The sequence below is a fragment of the Phytophthora infestans genome, genomic scaffold (assembly GCF_000142945.1).
Source record: "Phytophthora infestans T30-4 supercont1.62 genomic scaffold, whole genome shotgun sequence".
Classification (NCBI taxonomy): domain Eukaryota; phylum Oomycota; class Peronosporomycetes; order Peronosporales; family Peronosporaceae; genus Phytophthora; species Phytophthora infestans.
The window spans coordinates 610,035-635,628 of record NW_003303697.1 but is presented as its reverse complement, the minus strand read 5'-3'; the positions used below and the strand labels follow the sequence as shown (position 1 = coordinate 635,628).

The following is a 25,594-nucleotide window of genomic DNA, read 5'->3' as shown; positions in this document are numbered from 1 at the left end:
AGTAAAAGCTGTCAGCAGCTTCTTGGATACTCGCCTGGCAACGTACTAGCCGAACGACCTTTCCAGATCGTCTCGATGAATTTTGTGATCCCATTACCGAATTCTCGCAGTGGCAACACGGCGTTGCCCTTATTTCAGTGCTCGTTCACGGGATTCGTTATTGCCAAGGCTATGTCAGATACGACCGCACTGAGTGTTGCCCAAGTGTTCGAAGAATGTGTGTACCGACGGCTCGGGGCCCCATCATTAATAAGGCATGACCGCGACCCACGCTTCATGAGTGAGGTTTTCCAAGCATTCGCAGTGATGATGCAGTCAAGATCATGAGCGACTTTGAGCTATCGGCCACAAGCTAATGGACAGCAGGAACGCTCGGTGAAGTCGGTGATGTATTCCTTACGAGTGCACGCGGAAGCCCTCTACAGCAAGATTGGGACGAAATCGCCGAGAAGCTGGTATTCGCTATTAATACTTCTCAGGATACTACGAGGAAGGAAACACCGCTCTACCTCGTTCACGGTTGGGATGCGCAGTCGACATTGCGGGCGATGTCGTCATCACTCAAACGAGGACTGGGCAAGCAGTCTGACGCACTGGCGTGGCGACGCGATATCAATCGACAACACGAGATCGCCCTCACTATGGCCAAAGATTATCAGGCTGTAGAAAAGGAGCGACGGGCTATAAAGCATAATGATCCCCTGGGTCGACTGGAAAAGGCCGCTGTACCCCAACCAAGTGAAAACGAACACTCGGTGGACCCTCCAGAAGCTTCGGAAGAGACAGATGACCCAAGAGTTCCACCAAGATCTCCTTTTGAGATTGGGAGCCGGGCGTGGTTGTACATGGAACGCGTCAAACCAGGCCTGACGAAGAAATTAGCTCATCGGTGGCGTTGACCTTTTCGAATCAAGCGCAAGGTTGAAGAGTTTGCGTACGAGCTGGAGCTGCCGGACCGAAGTGGGTATCGCTTCTACCCAGTGGTGCATGTGTCGAGACTCAAGGCTGTCAACGAATTCAACAATCGACCGAACACTCGGTTGGTACTAGACGCGACTAATAAAGCAAGACTCAATTTCGACGAGGAACTGTTGCCTGAGGACAGCTGGGAACTAGATCAAGTTGCCGGTGAATATAAAGTCGAGGCAATCCACGACGACAGAATACCACTGTCGACGAGCACGGAGCGTGCTGTACGAGATTTTAAAGTTAAGTGGGTTGGTTATGAAGATCCAACTTGGGAACCAGCATCCAACTTGTCATGTGGAGGTCTGTTGTACGATTACTTGAGAGCCAAGAAGAGCGAGAATTGACTGCAGATGGCGCAAGTTGCGGACGAGGACTAGCGTGACTGGATCACGTGTGAACTGTCCACAGGGCGATGCCGCCTGTGGTAACAGACGAAACAAGCTACTGCAACAACAATTTGTATATGCATTTGAAGAACAACATGAACATGATTACGCTGTGGAAGTGGATTAAGAATAAGAAACTTGAATGCCGACAGAAGTACGACCACTGAAAACGAAACCTCGCTGGACCCCTCAACAGCTAGCTGGGATGTCGAAGAACGTCGAGGAGCATGCAGCGAGGATTCAAAGGGGCTCCAATTGCCTGGCAGCGGTGGTCAAGAGTGTCAACGAAGCTGAGTCATCAATCTCCTTCTCCTCTTCGTCAGGAAGCTGAACCTCGGCAGCTGGAGCCTCATCCGGAGTCTGCGAACCCTCGGCACCAGCATCAACAGGAGCAGCAGCCAGAGCAGGACGTGGAGTAACCGGTGGTGTGTCAAACAGGTCGCGCCAAGTCAAAATGAGCTCAGGAGGAGCCAGAGCCGGATCAACGACCACGCTGCGGTACACTTTCACGAAACGCGTACCACGAGGATCATAGAGCTCCGGATTGCACTGGTACGAGAAGTACGTGGTGTTGTACGGGTCCTGGTGCGGCGCATTCATCCATCCGGTACGCCAAGGCTGGCGAGCGTCGAGAGCCGGTACTTCAGAAAGCCAGTCACAAGTCCGTGGAGCGAACGTCAAGTTTTCGATAGGGTACCACGGCTTCGACGGCTCCAAAAGCAACTCGGGACGAATGAACGGCGTATCAGAAGTACCGGAGGAAACCGAGTCACGACTCCACGCCATGTACTGTTCACGGTACTTGTTACGGAGACGATCGGCACGACGGTCGCGCTCACTGAAAAGATTCTTCAACAGAGCTCTCAGCACCTTCAAGAGCTCCTTGTCGTGAGCAACCTTCTTGGCCTCCTCGGTGAGACCTCGCTCGATACCAGCTAACGGAAGCCAGTGAAGACGCACTTATAACGCGAGGTCACCCTGCTTGCCGCCCGTCATCCCGAAGGTTTGCCCAGATCATCTTGAGGTGGGTCTCTATTGGGGGCATGCTTGGAGATGGGGACGCTTGGATCGAAGTCGATGGTGTCGAAGAGACACGCCTGTAGAGGATAGAGCCGCCGGAGCTGCTGGTACGGATGATCAGGATTCGAGTAGTCGAAGTATGCTTGGAGACCTTCCAACGTCGTACGGACGGTTACTTAACCGGCTTGTTCTGGAAGGGTCATGCTCAAGAGCCGTTCGAAACCCTTCTTGGCACCTGCGTTGGCGAACTCTATGTCCAGGTACGGAAGAACCCACGGTGGTAAGGTGGACGAGGCCGGCACCGTAGGGCGAGCACCAGGCAACACGCGGTGAGGCAACGGCTCAACCGACGGTGCGCCACCACGACGCGGCACTGAAGTGTAGGTGGCCGTGATCTGGCGCCCAGGTCCAGCATCGAGAGTCCGAGACAACGGACGAGGAGACGCCGGAGCAGGAAGTGAAGATGGTGGTGCTTGGTGGCTTGACGATGACGGAGGAGGCGGACCACCGACTAAGATCGGGGAAGTGACCATCGGCGAAGGATTCGGCCGAGGAGGAGTCGGAGGTCGAGCAGGGCCAAGACCGCTCCAGTTGCCGTCGGAATCTTCGACATCTTCATCATCGACTGTACTTGAATGTTTGGTAGGTGGCGGAACATTACCGCCACCACTCGTACCATCAGGAGAATCATCCACCGGAAGTTCATCGTCATCCACGTTATCTCCACGATCGTCATCAACATTTCCATCGTCATCAATCTCCATCAAAAATCGGTCGAAGAAGGACCTGGTGCGGCAGATGTTGGAACCGTCCCGGGTTGGTTTTGAAGACACAGAGGCTTGTGGAGCAGCTTCAACAGGGGCGGGCCCTGCTGTAGAAACTACTCCCGAAGCTTCAACCGTTTTGGAAGTCGCAGCAGACGACGAAGCAGCCTTGCCTGATGGGACGGTGCTGTCCGATTCTTCACCTTCGTCACTTGAGCCGAACATGAGTCTCATTTCCTCATCCTCACGCAAAGCCTCTTCAGATGGAGAAGGAGAGATCGTCGACGCTGGCGGCTTGGCCACGTCGGGAGGACCTTGAGGCGGAGGCGAAGGCGCATCTTGAAGACTGGACACATCGTCGTGGTCCCCAGGGCCCGCGTCTTTACCCGAAGACTCGGTGGCAATATTTTGAGCCGACGGGACATCACTTGAACCAACATCCACCATATCCACGTCACTCGGGTCACCGCTGAGGTCAACCACGGTGGGAGTCGAGGAAGACGCAGGCGTGGGAGGTGGCGACCATGAGCGAGGAGATGATGGTACAGACTTAGACCGAGTCTTCATATGACGGCGGGGCGACTTGGCACGAGAGCGAAGGCGAGTCTTCTGGCGCTTCTTCTGAGCTGCCTGCCTCCATGCCTTCGGGCCGAACAACGAACAGCGTGCCGACTTGGGGTTTGAAGTGTCGGCAGGTGGCGCATCACCGAGACCAGCAGCTTCCATAGACGTACTGGCCTTCTTCGTCGGGATGGGAGCCTTGTCTTCGCCAGAATCACCCAACTCGTCGTCCGACTCCTTGCCATCTGGGAGAAGACGATTGTGGTGCTTTCCATGAGCCACTTGATGAGCCGCCTTTGCCAAAGCTGCAGGGAGAGCTTGACGATCTTCTGAAGACGCGGCAGCAGACTGTATGCGCTGCAGAGCGACCAACGTCTCTTGGTCCAAGTCCAGAGCGTCCAAGTCCAGCTCACCCGCAGAAAGACCTGTCACGAAGGGTTGTGAAGGAGCGTCAGTTGCTGAGCTCACGGTGGAAAAAACAACATGAGGGACGTACCATCGACAGCCAGACGCAGTACTTCCGGATCCATCCCGGCCAGACTCACGTGTGCACGGAGAGTACGATTTACTTGGAGGAGCCGAGTGTTGCGATCTTGCTGGTTCTCGAGGACCTTGAGCGTGTCGTTGTCGACTTACTTGCCCTTGGAAAGCTTGACCAAGAGGAGATGAAGTTGGCGAGTCTGTAAGGTGTTCGAGCCAATCGAAGACTTGTACATTTCGCGTTCACGGGTCAGCTTCTTGTTCAAGGTAGCAATAAACGCGTCCCGAGCTTGGACCTCGCAGTACAGACAATTCAAGTTTTCTGAATGTTGCTCCATGGTGGCCTGAACACTCGCGAGCATGGCATCGTTCTTGGCGTTCGACTCGCGTAGAATCTTGAAGTCCATGCGAAGAGCTTCGACTTCGGCGTTGGCAGCCTTGAGGTACGCCTCCGCGTTCTCCCGAGCCATGATTTTGGGTGCCACTTAAGGTACGGCGGCGGCGGCCTCGGTCTGAATAGCCCGCAACTGACGCTCCAAGCTGATAACTCGGTCGGGCAATACCGACAACGCGTCAGGAAGAGACTGTACGGCGGCGAGGACTTCATCGAAGCCCACGGCGGTTTCGAGGCGACGTTGAGCATGGACATTGCCATGAAGAGGAGGCGCAACGCTGAGCTGCACTTGGTGACGAGCCATCGCAGTCAAGTACGGAATTATCGACGTCATCATGTGATCGACCGACGCCTCCGTACTTTCAGCCAGCATGGCGCGCAATGAATCCTCGGTGAGTTGTGGAGGACCACCAGCCGCAGGCGGACCAGCAGGAGCCATCTCCGTGGATTCAGCGACGACGGTGAGTGCCGCAGGAGCTGCAACAGGAAGTAAAGAGTCCGGGGCAGGAAGCGCCGGAGGTCCAGCCGATGACGTTGCCGTCGAAGGAAGTGTAGCAGGCTGAGGGGCGTTCGAACCTCGGTGTCGCCCTCCTGAGAGACAAGACGAGTAATGCATGGTGATAAGCAAGGTACCGATGATTCAAGAGGAAGATGAGCTGACGTACCTCCAGCTGCTCACGTTCACGACGTCGGCGAGGATTGAGACGCTGAAGTGCGCTGTTCACGGCCCGATTCAGGCGTTTGGGCACCCTGTGATTGAATGGCAAATTGGGGAATGAAGAAATGTCACAACAGGCACCAGTACCGTGGCTTCCATTGCGACAGGGGTAGTTGTGGTGTAGTGATTTCTCCATAGTTGCTGATAATCGCCCGTCGACAAAGATGCGACACCGCACAAGATGTTCATTTGACGAACCCTCGGTCATGTGATGTACAGTAACTCCAAGATGCAAGAGACTCGACGGCGTCACTACCGAGCTCTCAACGGATATTGGAAACGGTGCATATGTCACTGAATACAGGCTGTCCTTATTATTAATAATGGACTGACCGGATTCGCTTTCAGCGGCCAAGAACTGACCATCTACGGGAGGAACCATCGGTGGCGGTTGGGATAAGATCGCGGAAGACCCAGCGACTCTTCGAAGGCGCGTTCACCGTCTGGGACAGGGCGCGAGCCGTTAAAGATGCTCATGCGACGGTGCAGACGACGCTTGGTGTGCAAGAAGATCCATAACGGATCATTGTTCACTCGATATTTGTATACTTGATTAGGACTTCTTATTAGGAATAGACCCGAAAGGGTAAACATAAATACAGAGCAGAATTTCCACTCAAGCACACAGAGCGATGTCCGGCTTCAAGGTAAGCGTCTGGTCAAGCTTGTTTGAGTGTGTTATGCCTGTTGGTGAACTCGAAGCTCTGTAGCGAGGGTTCATCCGGCAAGGCCAAGAGACTGTGGATTTTGGCCGATTACTATCGGGAGGTTTTACGTGACGGCTTATTGTTGCCTTTTTGCACGACTGGGAGTGCTTGAATTGCCTCCCTTTTATTTCTTCCAGCCGAGTGTTGAACACTCGGTGATCTCGTAAAAGGCTTACCCGTGCCTGGTACCCTTCCGCTGTTGGGACCACGAGGATTCAAAACACCTGCTAGCTTTGCTCGTGCTAGTAGCGTGTTCTTATTTTACTGGTTGGCCTATATAAGTAGTTTACAAGGTCCAGTTTGTCCCGGTGCAAGGGCAGAATTGGGGTCTTCAGGTCCGCCCGAACGATCATTTATAATCCTAGTAGACGTATTGTTGTCGGAACGTCCTAATTACATTTGTAGCTAGAATTCACGTGGGAATTCCAACACCACATCCGCAACCTCTGGATCAACCACCGATGATTCGTTCGCAAATTTGGCTGCGCACAAGGCCGGGGCAACTTCGTCGAGACCGGTGACTCCATCTGATCGAGTGCTGTTACTTGTCGCTTCCGTGGTCACCCCAGACTTGAAACGAACACTCGTTGGCGTATGTACAATGTTTACTGAGCTCAGTAGCTCGTGTGTACGCGTTACCGAGGCTTCGTTTGAATTATTGCTTCCGCTGTGAAGTGCCGTGTAAGTGTCCAAAGGCTCTTCGGGAAATTGACCATGGGCCGAGGCCCCGGCTGTCACCCCAGACGCCAGACAAGCCTCCACTCGTTTATTCTCCTCCATGATCCTTGTCCAGCGCTCTGCACATGTCAGCCGATCACTAGAGTCCATTAACGAGTCCTCAAGAGGCCTTGCGTGTACCCCACTGGGTTCTGGATAGTCTGGTCGCTCGACTGCCGAAGGCTGAGTTGCAAACCATTGCTCGTAGATTTCACACTCACGCTGAAACAGCTCGCGGTCTCTGCAACCTTCATAGGCCAGCACTTGCCAGGTTTGGTACTTCTTGGAATCCAGGCGCACATAGCCGTCATCTCGCGGCAAATCCCCATCTAGAATCCACATTGCGATCGAGTCGTGTGCTGGTAGGTACACAGTTTGGTCGGGCACGGTTATCAACCGAATGCTCTGAGGCCGTCCACAGCGAAAAAACTTGCCACTGACGGGATTAGCTTGTTCGTTCGACGAATCCACAGTATGTGTTCTTCCAGCCCGAGTTGACGCTTCGCTAGTCGATATTCTCGCCACTCGTGCGCTTGAATGTCCAAACGCTCAGATGACCCGGCTTTAACATGGGAGCCGTACTCTTCTCTGTCGATCATCTTTTTGGTCTTGATCAGTGGGATTTGAACTTCGTGCGGCAATTGCGCCGCGCCGTGAAACAGGTCCAACCGGATCCCAGCTGGGATCATAAAATCGGTCCTGAGTACCACGTCGACGCCTGCACTATGCGCCATGACCCACATCTCGAATTCGTACACCATCTCCCATCCGAGCGTAATCTTGACGCACGCTCGTCACGTCGTAGACACCTTGCCTTCGCTGATTCCTTGAATGCCAATACGGCGTCCGTGATCAGGTTCGTCTCGGAGCCGCAACTTCTTGGCAAAGGCGTCAGTGATCACACTAACGTTCGCTCCCGTGTCGAGGAGAATCCTCGTTCGCTGGTCGTTTACAGCGCCTTGCATCAGAGCTCTCATTCTGATCCGTGGTTGAATTTCTTAGCCGACCACCACCCCTGTCTCTCGCCAGGGCTCAACTTCATCATCTTGAAGTGACCCTTGGGCTCGTCTCGCGCTGCACTCGAAACCACGCCGAGCGAGCCCTCGCTGATGCCCTCATCAGCAACAGCATACTTCACTCTCTCTCCAACACCTCAACCGAGGATTCTACTCCTCTCCTTTTCATTTTCCGTCGCGTTCACACTTGTTACGTAATTATCAGGCCATTCACTCTGCCCCATGAAAGCAAAGATGCACTCTGCTTCTATTGAAGGCTCGGCTAACTGTGGCAGACCGATTGGGACCAACCCAATTGTAGTTGGCGGGCTGTCTAGTTTAAATGACGCTCCTGAACGACGACCTTGAGCTCTGGTGGGAGTTCCTCCTTCGTGCCTTTAGTACGCACAAATTTGGTAAGGTCTTGGAAGTTGCGGGAAAGTTCGCATTGTCCAGCATCGTGGAGTTGCTTGCAGAACTTGCATCGCTTGTTACAGCAGTGGGCGGAGTGACTCATGTCACCGCACACCGCGCATGGTCCGTACTGTGGGCGTCTGTTGTCGCGGTTGAAGTCGCGCCGACCGCGTTGGTCCTGATTGAACCCACGGTCATCACCTCGGCGATCTTGATTGAATCCATTCTCGCGATCAGGCGTGTTCCCACGCGGTTGACGGTTGTCTGAGCGTGCGTAGGTGCCTTCAGCAGCTGCACGGCGCTCATTTTCGATAGCAGCGGCGAGGTATCGGTCATTTTCATCCAATGAGAAATCACCATCCGTATTATCGGGCTGAAAGTCGTTGTACTCGTCTTGAACATCGCTGTAAGCGTTCGGATCTTCGTTTGAATACTCGGTACCCCCTTGAGCAGCTTCACGACCCTCTAATTCAGCTAGTAGGCCATCCATTGTGGCTTCAATGAGCGTCACTCTTGGTTTGTTGCGGTTGTCATCGCGGCGACGGTCATCACGCCGTTTGTTGCGGGCGTACGCATCGTCGCGTCGCGCATCACGACTCTTGGAGTATCGATACTCACTGTCACGCTTGGCCATTCTCTCCTTGCCCTTGAGAACATCTTCGAAGATCTCTTCGAGCTCGTGAATGTCGGCGACTCGAGCGTGGTAGAGACTCTCCGCTAGCTTGTCATCGTCGCATGTTGCCAGGAATTGCTGTACGTGTTCTTTCGCGTCGCGATCACTCTTCTCGAAGTATAGACGGGTGGTCCGAGCGTAGCCATTCAGCCTGTTTGCACAGATGTTCGTTATCTTCCCGCTTTGCAGAGTAGTAACGGGACAGTGCCGTCTGCGTGAACTGCGAGCAGTAATAGCGGATGAACGCATCGCTCAACAGCTTCCACTTGCGCTTCGTCTTCTTCGGAAGTTGACGGAACCAATGAATGGCTCCGTCCCGGAGACTAAGCTCGAATGGAATGCACCATTTGTCGGCATCTGTGTGGGTTCCAGTCATTTCATAGACGAACCCACGGAGCCACTGCATACAGTTCTCGCTCTTGTTGCGAGAGCCTGAGAACGGCGTGATGCGATACAACGGTCGGTGCGATGCCATTTCAATCCTCGGTGTCGGGTCCACGTCGTTCAGCGTCGCCAGCTCATTCATCTGACGCATCACCCCGACTTGAGGATCTTCCTCGTCGAATGTACGCACCAAAATGTCATCGTCACTTGACGAACCATCGCTGTCAACCTGACGACGTCCGTCGCCACCTTTGGGAGCTCGCGCACCGCCCCGGCGACCGAACGAGCCCTCGCTATCAGCGTACACACGTTGCATACGGCTCTCCGAACGTGGCGTAACCATGTGCAAGTCTTGAAGTACGGCGAAGCTTCGGTAGTGTCAAAGGCACCGCGCTCAGCTCTACGCTTGGTCGAAGGAGTATGGTCGAGTCGTTGGGGTGTCTGCGGCAGCAGAATCGTGGACGGATCTTCATCATGAATGATCAGTCGGCTCACAGGCTGCTTTCCAGCGTTGATGCCGACAGCGCCAAATGCCTTCCGAGGCTTCTTCTTCCATATCTGGAGAGCAGCTCCGGCTTCATAAGGACTCCAATCTTGAAGCGACATCGTCGATGGGTACGTCTCATTCTCGAAGCCCAGCGACAACAGTAGCGAAACTGAATCCTCGGCAACTTGACTAGTCGACACCGAGTTGACTGGGTATTGAAGTTCCCTGCGCAAGCGCAGGCCCATTCAAACTTTCTCTTGGGGATGGGCTTGAACAGTTGCGTTCACTCATCATTCTGCATCAGCGCTTGTACACGGTCGAAAACGCGCTTGGCGGCTTGTGTATCACCGTTGATAGGTGGGCGAGGTGCCTTCAGCAATGCTGAATGCTTTGCACTCGCCACCGAAGGTTTAGAACCCTCGGTCCCATCGTCATAGTCTTCATAGACCGGTTCTGATCCCGCAACGTCATCAAGGTCGTCGGCGAGGCTCCTCGGAAGAGACCTGGTCGCCCCGTTCAGCCCCGATGATAGCGTGGCCGTCTCCGGTGTCGCTGCGCCTGGCTCTGGAGCCGGCGTCTTGTCTTCGTAATCTTCATAATCGTGGGTGTCAGGACCGCTGTCCGCCTCGTCGTCAAAGCTCACCCGAAAGTTCGGTGGCGGCTGCAAAGCGTGCAGCCGGACTTGAGCTCTCGTTGCGAGTTCCACCAGACTTGGCAGGCGTAGCTGGTACCGTCGGTTGTCCTTTCACCATGTTTCTTGTTTTCTTTTTCTTGTTCTTCTTATTTTGGTAGTCGTAAACTGGAAGGCCATACAAACAGTTTACAATGGTCACAATCTATTCCCGGGTCGCAGCACCAGTTGTGGTGTTGGAATTCCCACGTGAACTCTAGCTACAAATGTAGTTAGGACGTTCCCACAACAATACGTCTACTAGGATAGAAAATGATCGCTCGGGCGGACCTGAAGACCCCAATTCTGCCCTTGCACCGGGACAAACTGGACCTTGTAAACTACTTATATAGGCCAACCAGTAAAACTAAGAACACGCTACTAGCACGAGCAAAGCTAGCAGGTGTTATGAATCCTCGTGGTCCCAACAGCGGAAGGGTACGAGGCACAGGTAAGCCTTTTACGAGATCACCGAGTGCTCAACACTCGGTTGGAAGAATAAAAGGGATGCAATACAAGCACTCCCGGTCGTGCAAAAAGGCAACAATAAGCCGTCACGTAAAACCTCCCGATAGTAATCGGCCAAAATCCACAGTCTCTTGGCCTTACCGGATGAACCCTCGCTACAGAGCTTCGAGTTCACCGACCGGCATAACACACTCAAACAAGCTTGACCAGACGCTTACCTTGAAGCCGGACATCGCTCTGTGTGCTTGAGTGGAAATTCTGCTCTGTATTTATGTTTACCCTTTCGGGTTTATTCCTAATAAGAAGTCCTAATCAAGTATACAAATATCGAGTGAACAATGATCCGTTATGGATCTTCTTGCACACCAAGCGTCGTCTGCACCGTCGCATGAGCATCTTTAACGGCTCGCGCCCTGTCCCAGACGGTGAACGCGCCTTCGAAGAGTCGCTGGGTCTTCCGCGATCTTATCCCAACCGCCACCGATGGTTCCTCCCGTAGATGGTCAGTTCTTGGCCGCTGAATGCGAATCCGGTCAGTCCATTATTAATAATAAGGACAGCCTGGATTCAGTGACATAGGACCGTTTCCAATATCCGTTGAGAGCTCGGTAGTGACGCCGTCGAGTCTCTTGCATCTTGGAGTCACTGTACGTCACGTGACCGAGGGCTCGTCGCTTGAACATCCTGGGCGGTGGCGCATCTTTGTCTACGGGTGATTATCTGGAGAAATCACTACACCACATATGGTTTAATAGTGGGGTCGCCGTCTATATTATCGTGTTATCTTATGGTGCCGCAGTTGGTCGGTCGCTCGTTTCATCATGAGCTACCGTAGTACTGCTCTCCCTGGCTCGGTGAGCTCCCGTTCTACCCTGGTATCGTATTTCAATGTTCGATAATCTCCCGTTTATGATCTTCCGCGGCTTCATGTTTGGTCCATCGACCGTGCTCCGTGCTACAAAGTGGTGTAAAAGAATAATCATTTTTCCGTGCGTTGTCACAGTTACGTGCTCTACTATGGGGTGTCAATATTTCAGCTCTCTTCCGTGGTCCGTACGCTCTCGTCATACGTTTTTCCTCCTCATTTTTCAAAGTAGCGCGCTCTTTCGTGGTTCGTGCTTTTCAGAATTGTTAGGCGCCTTCATTGATTTAGTCCTATTTCATTGTCTGTGGCCTTCGTGCTTCGTGCTGTTTCTTCTATTATATCATGTACATGGTGTTCCCCGTGTTTAGTGTTCTTGCCTAACCACGTGCCTCCGCGCTAATTTAATCACAAACACTGCTTCCAGTGTCTTGAAGGTACGCTACGTATCGTGTTGGGAAAAGGGCACATTCTCTAAAGGTCGCACTCTACGCGCGCAAATACAAAGGAGACGATATTTTTTTTCGTGGCGGTGGAATGGGGTGAAGGGTGGGAGGCCACTTTACACCTTAGAAGTTTGAGTAATTAGTATTAGTAGTAAAGTTGTGTTTTTTATCTAACACAATCATGTATAATACTACTACAAAAGATTACAAGCAAGTACTTAAAAGAAACTGTAATAGTATTAAGCAAAACAATCGTGTAAGTAAAACTACTAAAACAATACTACGAAGCTTAAAACATTATATTTTTTACAAAAGTACTGAGATGACTATTCAAGGCTTAATATGGGCCGCCAGGGCCCACAATTTCTATTAACAGCTTGTGCAACCATACATTGCGTGAGCGCTGATCGGCGCGGCCTACTAATGCTAACTAACGCTCACACAGGCAACGCCCTTTGCGTGAAGTGGCGCTCCGCGGAGACAAAATGTTCTTTTAGCGATGCATTGAAGTACGATACCAATGTCGACACAATGTAAGCACCACAAAATGTCAGTTTTAGCCAGTTACGACTCCCTTCGCTGCGCTCGACAGCCAGTAGAAGGCACGTATTAGCGCTACCCTCGGACGGACTTACATACTTGCAAACCGCTACATTGTTGCCTGGGGCTCCCGTTCGGTGCTCGTCCCGCCCTCGCACGCGCCCTTCTTGTCGCCACCGCTCCACTTTTCGAAATGGGGCGAAAAGAAAGAAGCGCAAATAGCAATCCGCGGGTGGTAGTAGTATTCAGTAGTATTTATCCGAAGATTTGGCTCAATATCAGCCAGTGACCGGGGCCGTCTTCGCTTCGCTCGGAAGCTTTTTGCCCAGTGAGAAGTGCGTATTTGTGCTACGGACGAAGTCACCGACTGACAGACACGTTAGTAGAGTTGTGTTTTAGACTAGCTCGTCCCGCAATCGCACGCGCCCTTCGTGTCGGCGCCAGGGTTCGCGGTCGATGGGACAGGAATAAATGGGATATGGTATATTCCATAAACCACCCATCGTTACTCAGAATAAGGAATAAACCACAAGAAAGCCAACCACTGGCTGATGTCCTTTCTTTATAGGTGTCTTATACTTTGTAACTAACTAAAGCTTTATCTACCTATAAATATACTAAGCTTACATTCTACCTCAAATTGGTCACTTTGCTCCCTTCCTTTCAGAACCCATGTGGGTTTTTGAGACAAGCTTCCTTATCAAGCCGTAGTATCGGGGGAGGGGGGGTAATAAACACTGCACTACCCTGTATGCGCAACCTTGGTTTCAACTCCAGGACCAAAACACACTAGGATTACTGAGCGTGTTCGCTACTTCTCTATAAATGTCCTGCTTCGTCGTTCGTAGTATTAATGCGTAATTCTTTTAGATGATTAATTCTCTACTAGCATGTAGAATCGTTCCTGAAAAAGGTAGCGGTCGCGGCCAGGGCTAGTACAACAGCAGGTGAATCTTGCCTACCTAATTCTCAGTGTACTTGGGCAAGTACGTTGCAAGCCCAAGGCACTGCCTCGGTTCCTTTACTTTGGATGGACTAGGCCATTCATTAATCACTCTGACCTTTTCTGGGTCAGGGCGTATGCTGTTCTTCCCGACGAGACATATGGGTATGTCGCTCGCCCCGAAGGTACACTGCTTCAGGTTCGCATAGAGCTTCTGTTTAATAAGTGATGCTATCGCGTGACCTGTTATGATCTGCTTCCTAACCCACAATTCTAAAGGCATTTGCAAGAACTTGGGTTCTACATTACAAGATTCAATTTTGAAAAAAAAATCAAATAATTCCATAAATGTCAGTCGGTGACTCCGTCCGTTGCTCAAGTACGCACTTCTCACTGGACAGAACTATCCGAGCGAAGAGAAGGCGGCCCTGGTCACTGGCTGATATTGAGTCAAATCTTAGGATAACTATTACTGAATACTACTACCGCCCGCTGATTGCTATTTGCGCTTCTTTCTTTCCGCCAATTTCGAAAAGCGGAGCAGCGCCGACCGGATTCTTAAATCCCACCTCTTTGGCGGAAGGGATGACATAGTGGGTGGGAGGTATAATGTTTTTTTTTGGGTTTAATTACTGACAGACACGTCAGTAGAGTAGTGTTTTAGATTAATGTTTTTTGTTGTTATTTAAACAAGAAAAAAGAAAACAGAATATTTTAAATATACTGCAATTGAAGGAATCGGGAGCAAGGAGCAATGACGGGTATGACAAGGTGCGTTGCGGCCGCTCCTGCGCCGCGTGATATGGACTCATGCGTCTTCATCCTTCTCTTGCGTAGAGTGGTGATAATCCAGGATGTCAACATTACACAGAAGTATCAGGAACTGCTGCGCAAGCTGGAGACAATGGGTGGGGAGAAGATCGGCCGGCATGTGGTGCACTGCCGTCTCTTCAACCGCAAGACTCTCACGGGTAAGCGAAGATGGTAGAGCTGCCTGCTAGTGGATCAGTCTATCGGACTGACATATTACTGGTTTGTAGATGGCTACATCAATCAGCGCATGTTCATGCTAAGAATGTCCCAAAATGATGATCTGGTGTACGCCGCGTTGGCCAACGAAAAAGCACACGGTATAGCACCCAGCGATAATGGAATTGAGGGGCTCGTGGAGGACTGTTCGCTGCTGGAGTGCGGGTTGGACGGAGCTAACATCCTGCAGCAGGTGGAGATCTACGCCTTCAAGTCGGACGGACAGTTTGAGGTACAAGTACAGTCAGTCAAGTATGGGCACGTGAGCAAGATGCTAAAACCGAGTTTTTGTTATAACGCAGGGCACACAGTATGTGGTGGGGGACTTTGTGGTGAGTGTATGCACGTTCATGTCCCGCAATAACCTTCCACGAGGTCTCATCATCGAGGTTCAGTACTCGCCGTGCTACACGGTATCGCACGTGGACATGCTGATCGACGAATTCCTAGGCAACTTTGCCTCACACGAACATCTGCGTAAGCCTGTTGATAATATGCAGGCTCTCTTCGAGAAGGTGGGGCTACCGACCAGCGAGTACAGCCTCAAGCATACGGCATTGCAATACGTCGCCGCCTTCAACATCCTTCGCAAGTTTGAAAAATAAGAGCTATTGACACAAGGCAAAACCTGCAAATAAAAAAGAACAGACACATGAACCGAATGGTTGAGACTCGACCGATTAAGATGCGAAGAATGAATTTGTGCAGATTAACGACTGCAAAAGTTATCCCTTTATCTAAGACGAGGCACTGGGGGAGATGGCGCTGCCACCCAGAGAGGCTAGAGGACTCGCACTCGAGGAACCAGGCGCCACTCCCCCTAGACACGTGCGAGCCACGTCATCAAACACTTCCTTGATCTCGCTCGAGCACTCGAGGTAGTCCTGCTCCCAGAACTTGTAGCTCTTGTTACGGATCAGCTCGATAAAGGTCACCAACAGACCCCACGGGTGTGGGCGGTTGGCGATGAGACGCTCGATTAACACACGCGTAATCTGCTCCTTAACCATCTTGTTGTTCGAGTACGAGAACAGGTACAGGATGACGCAGCTGAAGTAGTGCGTGTGGCTGTTTGGGTAGCGTAGATGGTTCGCCAACGAGCTGAAGTACCAGTAGCGGCCTTCAGTGTCTAGCTCATCCGCCAGGTAGCGGAACACATCCATGGCCGCGGTCTGCTCAAACTTACTGGTCGTGCTAGACTTGTCATCAGCTACAGATGACGTTACCGGCGCATTCGTCGGCGTCGAACCTCCGTTGGCTATGTCGGCAATGCCCTCCTTGCCCAAGTACAGCACCAGCGCATTGAGAGCAGGCAGTGCGTACTTGCACGACGTCGGGTCGCGTTCCAGTTGGGCAGCGGGACGCATCAGCTTCGAGATGAGATCGGCGGGGAACACCGAGGCGCGGTTCGCTGTTGCGTGCAAGAACTCGTCGACTTCTTCCTTGATACCGTTGTGCGAGAGGGCAACTCCCCATGCAGGCATTAGTCGCGGGGCCACGCTCACTTCAGGAAGTTGGGAAACCTGAAGTCCCAATGTTAGCGGGTCGGGCAGGCGCATCGTGCGCGAGAACGCCGACAGGATCACGTTACGCAGCTGAACACAAGTTGCAGGCAACACGTCACAGAAGCTCGTGTAAAAATCGCTCAGAAAGTCCGGGTAATCGTGCAAGAGCACCAGAATGATGCGCACCACACCCTTGTAGAGCGCAGCAATAGAGTCTGGGAGCGACATGTTCGAGTTCGCATGACGCAAGAATGGCTCCATGAACACAAGCAGGTTCATGAGCAGACGGTGTAGAATCTGCCAACCGCGCTGCTGCTTTGCGCGCAGTAACAACGGCATGAAGCAGCGGTGAGAGATAAGCTCCGTCCAAGCAAACACGAAGCCAGGAAGTCCCATAGGTTGCAGTGTGTTGTACGCGCTGGCAAACGTGTTGAGGACCTGGAGGTGGATAGCATCCAAAGCCGGTTCCTGCGCCGTCAACTCCTTCATAAGGTTCACGAACATACGGAAGAAGACGCGCTGGTCAAATGGGGCCTTTTTCTTCCGCGACAAGTCGTGGGCTGCAACCAGCACATTGGCAATAGCACCCACGGCATGGTTCAGCACTTGAAGCTTGGCCGCGGGCGATGGGTCAAGGTACTTGACAAGCAGCGCCATCAGGTGCGTGAGGGCGTCCAGCACCGCGTAGTTCAATGGGACCTTCGCACCAGCCTTGAGCGCAGCAGGGTCACTCGCAGCAAAGGAGCTCTTGAGACATGCATCCACGCACAGCTCCGTACCGAACCTGAAAAAGAGCGATACACTTTCGTCATCAGCAAGCAATCCGTACTGCTTCAACATCTGGAGATACTGAGCATGCATCTTCGAGTTGCCCGTCGGCTCCTTGTAAATGGCGATCCAGTGCTCCAGAGCGTTGCTCACGGTGTGCTTGAATGCTGCGTGTTCCTGTACCAGAGGTCGCTCTTCGGTAGCCTTGGAAGCGCCACTGCCAATTGCCCCCATTGTCTTCTGTGGTGCTGGCGTTGCTGGGCAGTTCTGGAGTTTTTGTACACGCGCCTGCTCCAGGAGTGCAGCGAGGATCTGCACATTCTTGTTCGCCGAAGCTCCTCCATGTCGCTCCACAATGCGGGCAAGAGCTTCTAAAGTGTTCGGCAGTTGAGTAGCGACACCAACGTGCTCCATTATAAGACACTGACGGACAACATGGACTGCAAACTCGATGGCCACGCTGTTGCGCTCCATGTTGCGCGCCAGGTACACGTCAAACTCACTTGCATCCACCACCTTGTAGCGGATAAGCGCCACGATAATTTCACAGTGTAGCTTCAGTTTATCGTCCACAGGAGCGCGCAGCACCCACCCCACAATCTCCTTGCGAAGTTTCTCGCAGTTAGCTGTCAGAGCCTCCAACGAGCTCACAAGAATCTCCAAAAACAGCTCGTTGCCTCGACCACCGTTGCCTAACTCGTACATAAACTTCACAATTCGGTTCGCAATCTTCAGACAGGCTTCATCGCGCAGAGCAGGTCGAACGCTCCCACCCAAAGCACGAACCTCACGTAAAACAGCAAAGACCTCGCTTTCTGCCGGAATCGCCAGCAGCGATGGAAGCTCACGCTGAGCAGCCGCAGCCTGGCGAGCCACCTTCTGCACGAACAGCTCGAAGCGCTCCAGCAATCCAGCAAAGCGATCCAACGCAGCAGTTACACTCACACCAGCAGTATCACCCTCCTTATCAATAGCAGCGCCAGCGTATGCGGCAGCACCCGGACGAGACGAAAGCGGCATGGAATTGGGTCGTGGGATACGCTGGAAGGCCTCGTAAACCACAAGCTGCATGGGTGGGACTCCACCTGGCTTGGGCTTGAAAATGTCAGGCAAGGCTGCAGGCCATTGGCCACTAGGAGCACCTGGAGAACCAGCAGATACTGCAACTGCCGTACTGCTAGCGCTTCCCTCAAAGAAATGCACTCCGTCCAGTGTCTTTCCAGCCTGTGCTTGCTGCTGCTGGTAGCGTCGACGTGATGCATAGGCACCGGCCAGAGCCTCATCAATGTCACGCATGGCTTTCTCCGACGACGCCTTCTCAATCAGCATGCAGCCTAGGTCCGTGTTCTCGTTGGAACAAATCTGGATCACATGCTCAAGCTGCTGCGGGTCCCCAGCGCTGGAGGGAAGCAGCGCACGCAGATGGGTACCGATAGCATTGCGAAGCGGCTCCTTCGCTGTGATGAGTGCTAATGATCCCGACATCGACGCCACCATTAGATGAGCCGCCTTACGCATCTTCGTGTCATCACATTCCGTAGCAAAATCTTTCAGAATCACCTCACGAGTGGTAATGCACGCAATTGTTACACTGCGCTCCACCACAGGCGAAATTACCTCGCGAATAGCGCGATCTACGGCTAGAGGTACCAGACGGCGCAAATTCACGTTGCGCAGCGGTAGCTCAGGGTTCACGGCAACATACGAGGCCAGGTTTGGAATCACTGTCGACTCGGCAGCTGCAGCTCCAGTATTGCTTGTTCCAAGCCCGTAGCCCGCCACTCCTTCTCTTCCAGTGGGGCTACCAGCAGGTGCGAACCCGTCGCCTGGCTTCTTCATCTTGCCTGGTGTTAGGGGTCGGCTTAACTTGACTCCCGAGCCAGGAGGTGGTGTGGCAGATCGCTGTCCCACCATCGAGTTCTTGGGGACCTTAACGTTGAAGTCAGGGTTGGCCGTTCGAGGTGGAGCACGACGCGTATGCAAGAGCTGCGCCTTGCGCTGGTCCTCCACGTTAAGCTTAAACGACTTGAACAGAACTTCAATCTCAAACTTGAGGTTGAGTTTCAGGTCGGGCACATCATAAATCTCGCTCATGGAATGAATAAGACCCATAACCCACGGGTTAGGCGGCTTGAAGATCTTTGACTTCTTGCATCCTTCGAGGATCTTGGCAACGAAAGGCGTCACAGCGATAAGGTGGCCAGACTCATAGCCCACGTACAGCAGCTCCTTCAAGTCCAAGTCACGCTGAAGCAGAGGCTTGTTGCGCGCGAGGGTGAATACACCGAGCCACGAGCCTAGATTCTTCAGTAATGAACGCTGCTGCGAGTTAGTCGTGATCGTTCCCGAGGTCAGCAATTTGCGAGCATTCTGAAGTGTACGCTTCAGGATCTCATGCTCAAGCTCTGGACGCACAAGCTTTTCGATGAAAATCAGATAAACTGTGTGGTAGTTCGGCTGGGTCGAGATACGCTTCACCACTAAATAGTTCGCCAGCCATGCGTGATACTCAGGTAGCAGCATCTTACGCACTTCCGGGATCTTTACTTCCAAGTTCGAGATGGACATGTTGTTCACAATGAAGTGGATACGATCCTTCACGTTTTCGTCCGGCTGCTCGATTACCTCACTTTCGTCCACTTTGCTCAAGTCGTGGAAAATATGGTCCACTATCAGCTCCGGGGCTGGGACAGCAGGAGGTGGCGGGGAGCCAGCTGGTGCATTGGGTGATGGAGATGTCAACGATGGACCTGCTGACCGACTCAAGATCGATGAAGGGATTTGGATTCCGATATCGTCTTGAGCCTTCGACGCAAGTGGTGGTGTTATAGCGCTAAAAGATGCGGCACTACTACTTAGCCTCGAAGTTCCATCTCCTTCAACCACACTGCCTAACGGTGGCAAGGAGCTACCCAATAACAAAGCAGTACCAGTGCCAGCACTCGCATCTCCTGAAGGTCCTGACACCGCGATTGAGCGAGTTACTTGGTTCACTTGACGCATAATTTCAGGCAGTGCGTGCTGCAAGTGAGGAATTTGCGACAGGTTTGTGCAGTACGCTGGCAACTCTCGCAACCGCGGGACAAACTGCTGCAACGCGCACGCCCCGAAGAAGAAGAACTTGGAGTTCACCGGCTCACGAAGACTTTCCAGCACAGAGCGCAAAGCAGTTTGCAAAAAATTGGGCGGGAGTACTTGGTGCTCGATCAACTTGCCGAAGAGAACACCCGTAATGCGCAACTCCATCTCCGGATACCGTGGAAAGAAACGATACTCGTCGAAGAGGTTGTGGATCATGCAGTAGAATATCTGGCACTCGCGTTCGTCGCGAGACCCATGGAAGCGTTTCAGCATCGCCACGACGTCGTTGATGTTCTGCTCAGACGTGTAAATCTGCTGAAAGTACGCGTTGGCCTGCTCCTCGATCATCTCCGCCGTATACGTCGGAGCATCACCGCCACTCGTGGCTCCCTCAGCTGCAATCCCCGCACCTGCTGCAGCTTCGGCACCAAAACCAGTGGCTGCTCCAAGTGCACCTGGTGTTTGCATTTTGCCAACTTCTCCAGCAGGGCGTGTAGACGCCGAGATAACGGGGTGTGCCTCCATGCACAGTGTGATAATACGCTTAAGCTCCTGAGAGATGGTAACGGGTAGCGCCCCCTGAACGGCCATGATACACTTAAGAATAGTCGCCAACGACTCAATAGACAGGACGTGGCTCGACTGCGGGGTTATGTTGCTCTTTGGCACCGCCCGAGCGTAGTTGCGGTGCACGAAGGCCAAGCATGACGTCGCAAACGCCGTCCGTTGAGACGCGAGACGCTCCACCAGCCACGTCTCTAAGTTTAGTACATCGTGGTTGGCTCCCATAGTAGCCAGTGCCAGAGCAAACGAGAAGTAGTTCGAGTGGATCGCGGATGCGAACGAGTCGCCCGTGTTGCGGAAGAGTGCGAATAGTCGCGACACAATGTGTGGCGCCGTCGCGGCATAAAAGCATTTGACGCTAGCGTACAGTACTAGTTTGGGCGCCACAGACCACAGGTGACGCATGATGAGTGGAGCGTTGGGACGACCCATAATGTACGTGCTAAAAAGCTCCGAGAACATGTCATCGCGCAGCGCGTTCCAACGAGGCGATGACTGGGCCAGGTTGGCGATCAGAACATCAGGGCACATCTTCATTGCACCATCCAAAAGCTTGCGAACGTCACCGTAGCAATCTTGCTCCGATACCTGCAGCAGCGTATCCACGATATCTAGCGAGAACCACACACCATTCTTGGGGACGGCTGACGCATCGGCACCTTCGAACGGCGCGAGCTTGTGTGGTGAATCAGAAAATGACAGAACTTCCGGTGGTGCCTCTACAGCGGCCTTCAGGATGCAAACATGCGCGCGGCTGTTCTTCCAGGGTCGAAGCAAAGTCGTCACACGGAACTTGGTCTGCGAGAACAGCTGGAAGGCTGTAATAAGGACACGTAGCTGAGCCACATTCTGGATGTTGAGGTCAGCCCGATCAAGCTTCTCCGCCACCTTCGTCCACTTAATAGAGCCGTAATCTTTCTGCAGCACATCAGCGATAACCTCGAGGTCCCACTTTTCCCGCACCGACACGGTGGCTGCCTCTTCCAACGCGGATGCCTCAAAATCAATCGTAAGATTCGCCATCAGCGTGGCTCCGTTCCTCGCGTCTAGACCCGTATAAGTACGCGAAAGCATGGCCAGCATCCCCGCAACCTGGGCTGGTGGGATCGTGGGTGCCTTTGCAAGTCCAGCCTCATCCAAGAGCGTTCGGAATGCCTGCGGGGATGCCGTGCACGAGTAGCCAACGTCTTCCATCAATTCATAGAACAGACAGCTCGAAGACACATCCGAGATGAGCTTGCTGAGAAAGTCCGAGTCCGTCCTGCGCTCGCAGTCTACGTGATCGGGGTCGCCCATGGTCAACGGGGCCATCTCGAGCGAACCCATGTCGTTCGGGTGCGCTGAGGAGATGCTAGCGAGGAATGAGTCAGTCTCGGCGATGTCGGCGTGGAATTCCTTCTTCATACGCAGCACAAAAACGAGCGAGTGGAGCACGTCCGAGGGAAGTTTGGCCCCACAGGACGAAATTTCAGGGATCTTGGTGCGCAGAAATTGGATGGCTTGCGAAGAGCTGTCGGCGTTCTCACCCTGGGCAAAGGCCAGACCGATCGTCACCTGCTGCGGGAGGCTGAGCTTCAGAATCTTGCAGAAAAGGTGGAGGAAATCCTCGGTCACGTATCGTCTACTGACGGCTGCGGAGTCGGGCGAGCTTCCTTCGATCGCCTGTCACAAAATATCAACAAAAATTATTATAATACCCCCAACATTGCGAAAAGATATGGAGAGACTACCTCGCAGATGAAAGTGGTGAAATTGGGGCGCGACGAGGCCTGAGCGATCTCGTGCGTGAGCAATTGGATCTTGAGCACGTCCTTCTGACCGCGAGCGTCGCGGAAGTCGATATCCTTGACAAGGCAGTTGAGTAGAAAGATACGAGCGTCTTCTCCATAGAGTTCCACGAGCTGCAATAGACGTCAGGTATAAACATAGTAAGTATACAAGTAGCCCTGAGGGAGGCAATCGAATGGGTAAAATGTTGGTACCTGGTTGAGCTCAGCCACATTGGACTTGAAGTTTTTCTTGCTGAGGTTGGTCACCAAATAATTGATCTGCCAGAACAGCGGCGACGCGAACGACACCATCTTGCGTCGCGGGCGGGTCCTGGGCGAGAGTGTAGGGAAATAATGGGGGGGGGGCTGCACCTTCCTCGCTGGCTGGTTGCGGTTGGTTGTGAAGAGCTACAGCGAGGAGGAAATCTGTGTTTTATACAAAATCATATGTTTAATTCAATGTATAAAACATACTTTAGAGCGACTCGACGAAGACGCGCTCTGGGCGGGAGAAGATGGCCACGACGCCGGCGCACGCGCTCCAATTTGATGCAGCACCCGAGGCCAGCGCCTTCTTCTTCGGCAATGTGCTGGGCCAAGGTTCCTACGCCAAGGTGAGTCGACGTAAAGCCCTGATGTTGTTGCAATGAGACTGACGCTGGATGGATGTCATTACTGTTGCTATTGCGTCCACCACTCGCAGGTTTTCCATGCGCAGTTGAAGAAGAGCCGCTTAGATTTCGCCGTAAAGGTGATGGATCAGAGCTTTATACGCAAGGAAAACAAGACGGCATTCGTACTTACGGAGCGCAAGGTCATGTCACGCCTTTCACACCCAAACATCGTCAAGTTCTACTGCAGCTTCCGCGTAAGGTGACCCGGATCCTTGAATGCCGTCGAGCTCGGCACTTGAACAGCGTTTAGCTGCTGGCTGAGTTGGTGCGGCACCGCAAACGGAACATATCTGCTCTCGTCGTCTCATCATTTTTGCGTCTGATTGTGAATACAGGACCATCACAGCTTGTACTTGGTTATGGAGCTGTGTCGCGGTGGTGATCTCTTCGGACTTATCAGGTGTGTGGTGCTACAGCGGCAATATGCTTTAAATTCTAATCTTGAGTAGTCAGGAGTATCAAAACCAACAGGAGCAAGGCGTGTCAGATGCAGCGTGCTCTTTCGAACTCACGCAATTCTACATGGCAGAGCTAATCAACGCATTAGAGTATATGCACTCTCAGGTACAGCAACTTCAAAGAGCGTGTATTTTGTCAATGTCGGATGGTCTAATATAGAAGGGGTCCTGGTGCAGCATGTCATTCACCGAGACATCAAACCTGACAACCTACTCCTCAGGTTCGCTGCAGAAGTGTGTGGATGTGTTGGGTCGACTCTAACGATAGCTTTTGCAGTAAGCACGGACACCTTAAAGTGACTGATTTTGGCACTGCAAAGGTAAGAGGGGCTCCCTCAATCTGTGACGTCTTGGGTGTAGTTACCGTGAATGATTTGCTTGTTTTGTTAATGAAGGATCAAGATGGGGAGAGTAGTGACGTATGCCAGTTTTGCGGCACGGCCTCATACGTGTCTCCGGAAGTTTTGCACGACAAACCGGCCTCACGAGCAGCCGACCTATGGGCTGTGGGCTGCTTGATCTTTCAGGTTTCCATTCGGCTCGACTCGAATCGTAGCTGTCAAATTAAAACTGCTGAGACGTAACAATCGTGTTTGTGTGTAGATGTTCACCGGGCGTGCTCCGTTCGTTGGAGAGAACGATTATCTTACTTTTCAAGTGGTACGACTGGTGCCTTACATTTCTGGAATCGATGTAAATACTAGTTACACTGACAGTGTGTGTGTATTTTTTGTTGTTGCAGATTATTAATCACTCGAGCGATGAATTCGAGTTTCCAAGTAGCGTCCCGGAAACCGCGCAAGATCTGATCCGCAAACTCCTTGTCCAGGTATCAATGTACTTAGTATCAACTCACAATATTGTTGATGAAATACAGACATGATGGGCAAACATACTCATCAATGCTGTGCACCCTTAGGAACCAGACGAACGTATTGGAGCTCAGCAGAACGAAGAAGGTTACGCCGAGCTGAAGGTTAGTTTAACTCTTTATTGTCAGCTGCCATGTCAACTGCGATATCTAACGCTGATGGCTGCGAAGAATCACCGTTTTTTTGAAGGCATCGATTGGAACACCATTGTCGATCAAACCCCACTGTACAACCCTCCGAAGCTTGATCTGCCAGAGCCAAAGCTGGTACGCGGACATCGTTTAATTTATCAGCAGCCCTAGGCGCGAGACTGAATTTTTGATGCAAAAGGATGGCGCTTCAGAAAACTGGACAGTCGCCGAGTACTTTTCAGACGATTACTCTGAGAGCACATCTGACGAATTCAGGTATTGTACATGTAGTGTCATGCAGAGTGGAAAGTTTTATTCAATCGTATTGCTGTGTCTATCTAAAGTAGCAGCAAGCGTTCGCGGAATAGCAGCTCGCTCCAGAGAAATCGACCTGCTTGTATCGGCTATGACGAGCAGATCCGCTTCGAATCCACCGTGAAAGTCCGCTCCAAGATGTTTAACCGCACTCGAGATGTATGTCATGTTTTGGCGAAGAAGGCGTTTGAGGCTGAAGTGCTAAGTTGTTTTGATTCCGCTAACAGCTCTACCTCACAGACGCCCCCCGATTGATCGTAATCAGTGCGTGGTCCGGCCGCTTTAAACGCGAGCTTTTCCTTACTCCAGATACTACTGTGAACGAAATTGATCCCCACACGTTTGACGTCGTAACGGTGCGTAATTCAAGAAAGTATCAACCATGCTGTGCTTGGTAGCTAGTTGGCTGATTCTATTGGGTATTTAGCGGTCAGAAACGATTCGAATTACGGACTCGAACAACCTGGCACAGCAGTGGGCGCGTGCCATTTTGGAAGCCGTCTCAGAATAGGTATTGCGTCACGCAGTTTGCGTGAATGGAGGTCGAGCCCGCTAAAGAAATACTTCGAAGTAATACAACAGCACGTAGGCCCTGTCGAAATCGAGGAGCTAAGTACACCGCTCACCCTAATTAGTCGTGTGACCTAAATAGTCATGCATCGTACTTATACGAAAGAAAACTGTGCATACACCTTAATTAGTCATACACCACAATTAAACATACACCAGGATTAGGCATGCTGGCAACAGCAGCCATGCATTCTGTTACTGTACTTTTCATTCGCAACCTCCAAGTGTTTTCTCACTTTAAAACAGGCATGGTAGAAGAA

The 25,594-nt window shown here is 52.3% G+C and overlaps 3 protein-coding genes across 3 annotated transcripts; 2 read left to right on the top strand and 1 right to left on the bottom strand.

The window, feature by feature from the left end:
• Positions 1-14,331: 14,331 nt before the first annotated feature.
• Positions 14,332-15,232, top strand: PITG_18475 (uncharacterized protein; the record flags this gene model as incomplete). The annotated part of the gene is made up of 4 exons (XM_002896344.1): positions 14,332-14,369; positions 14,436-14,569; positions 14,639-14,859; positions 14,930-15,232. 3 exons carry the CDS (start codon positions 14,503-14,505, stop codon positions 15,230-15,232), a joined length of 591 nt encoding a protein of 196 aa, XP_002896390.1.
• On the bottom strand, positions 15,231-22,626 carry PITG_18474 (CCR4-NOT transcription complex subunit, putative; the record flags this gene model as incomplete). Its single annotated transcript, XM_002896343.1, has 3 exons — positions 15,231-22,207; positions 22,276-22,446; positions 22,528-22,626. The coding sequence occupies 3 exons, from the start codon at positions 22,624-22,626 to the stop codon at positions 15,365-15,367; spliced, it is 7,113 nt and encodes a 2,370-aa protein (XP_002896389.1).
• A 177-nt stretch (positions 22,627-22,803) lies between these two features.
• PITG_18473 (3-phosphoinositide-dependent protein kinase, putative) lies at positions 22,804-25,275 on the top strand (the record flags this gene model as incomplete). Its single annotated transcript, XM_002896342.1, has 15 exons — positions 22,804-22,928; positions 23,018-23,182; positions 23,324-23,388; positions 23,438-23,552; positions 23,624-23,667; positions 23,724-23,766; positions 23,842-23,973; positions 24,050-24,106; positions 24,189-24,275; positions 24,366-24,422; positions 24,489-24,584; positions 24,649-24,725; positions 24,800-24,923; positions 24,992-25,120; positions 25,192-25,275. The coding sequence occupies 15 exons, from the start codon at positions 22,830-22,832 to the stop codon at positions 25,273-25,275; spliced, it is 1,374 nt and encodes a 457-aa protein (XP_002896388.1).
• Positions 25,276-25,594: the final 319 nt, after the last annotated feature.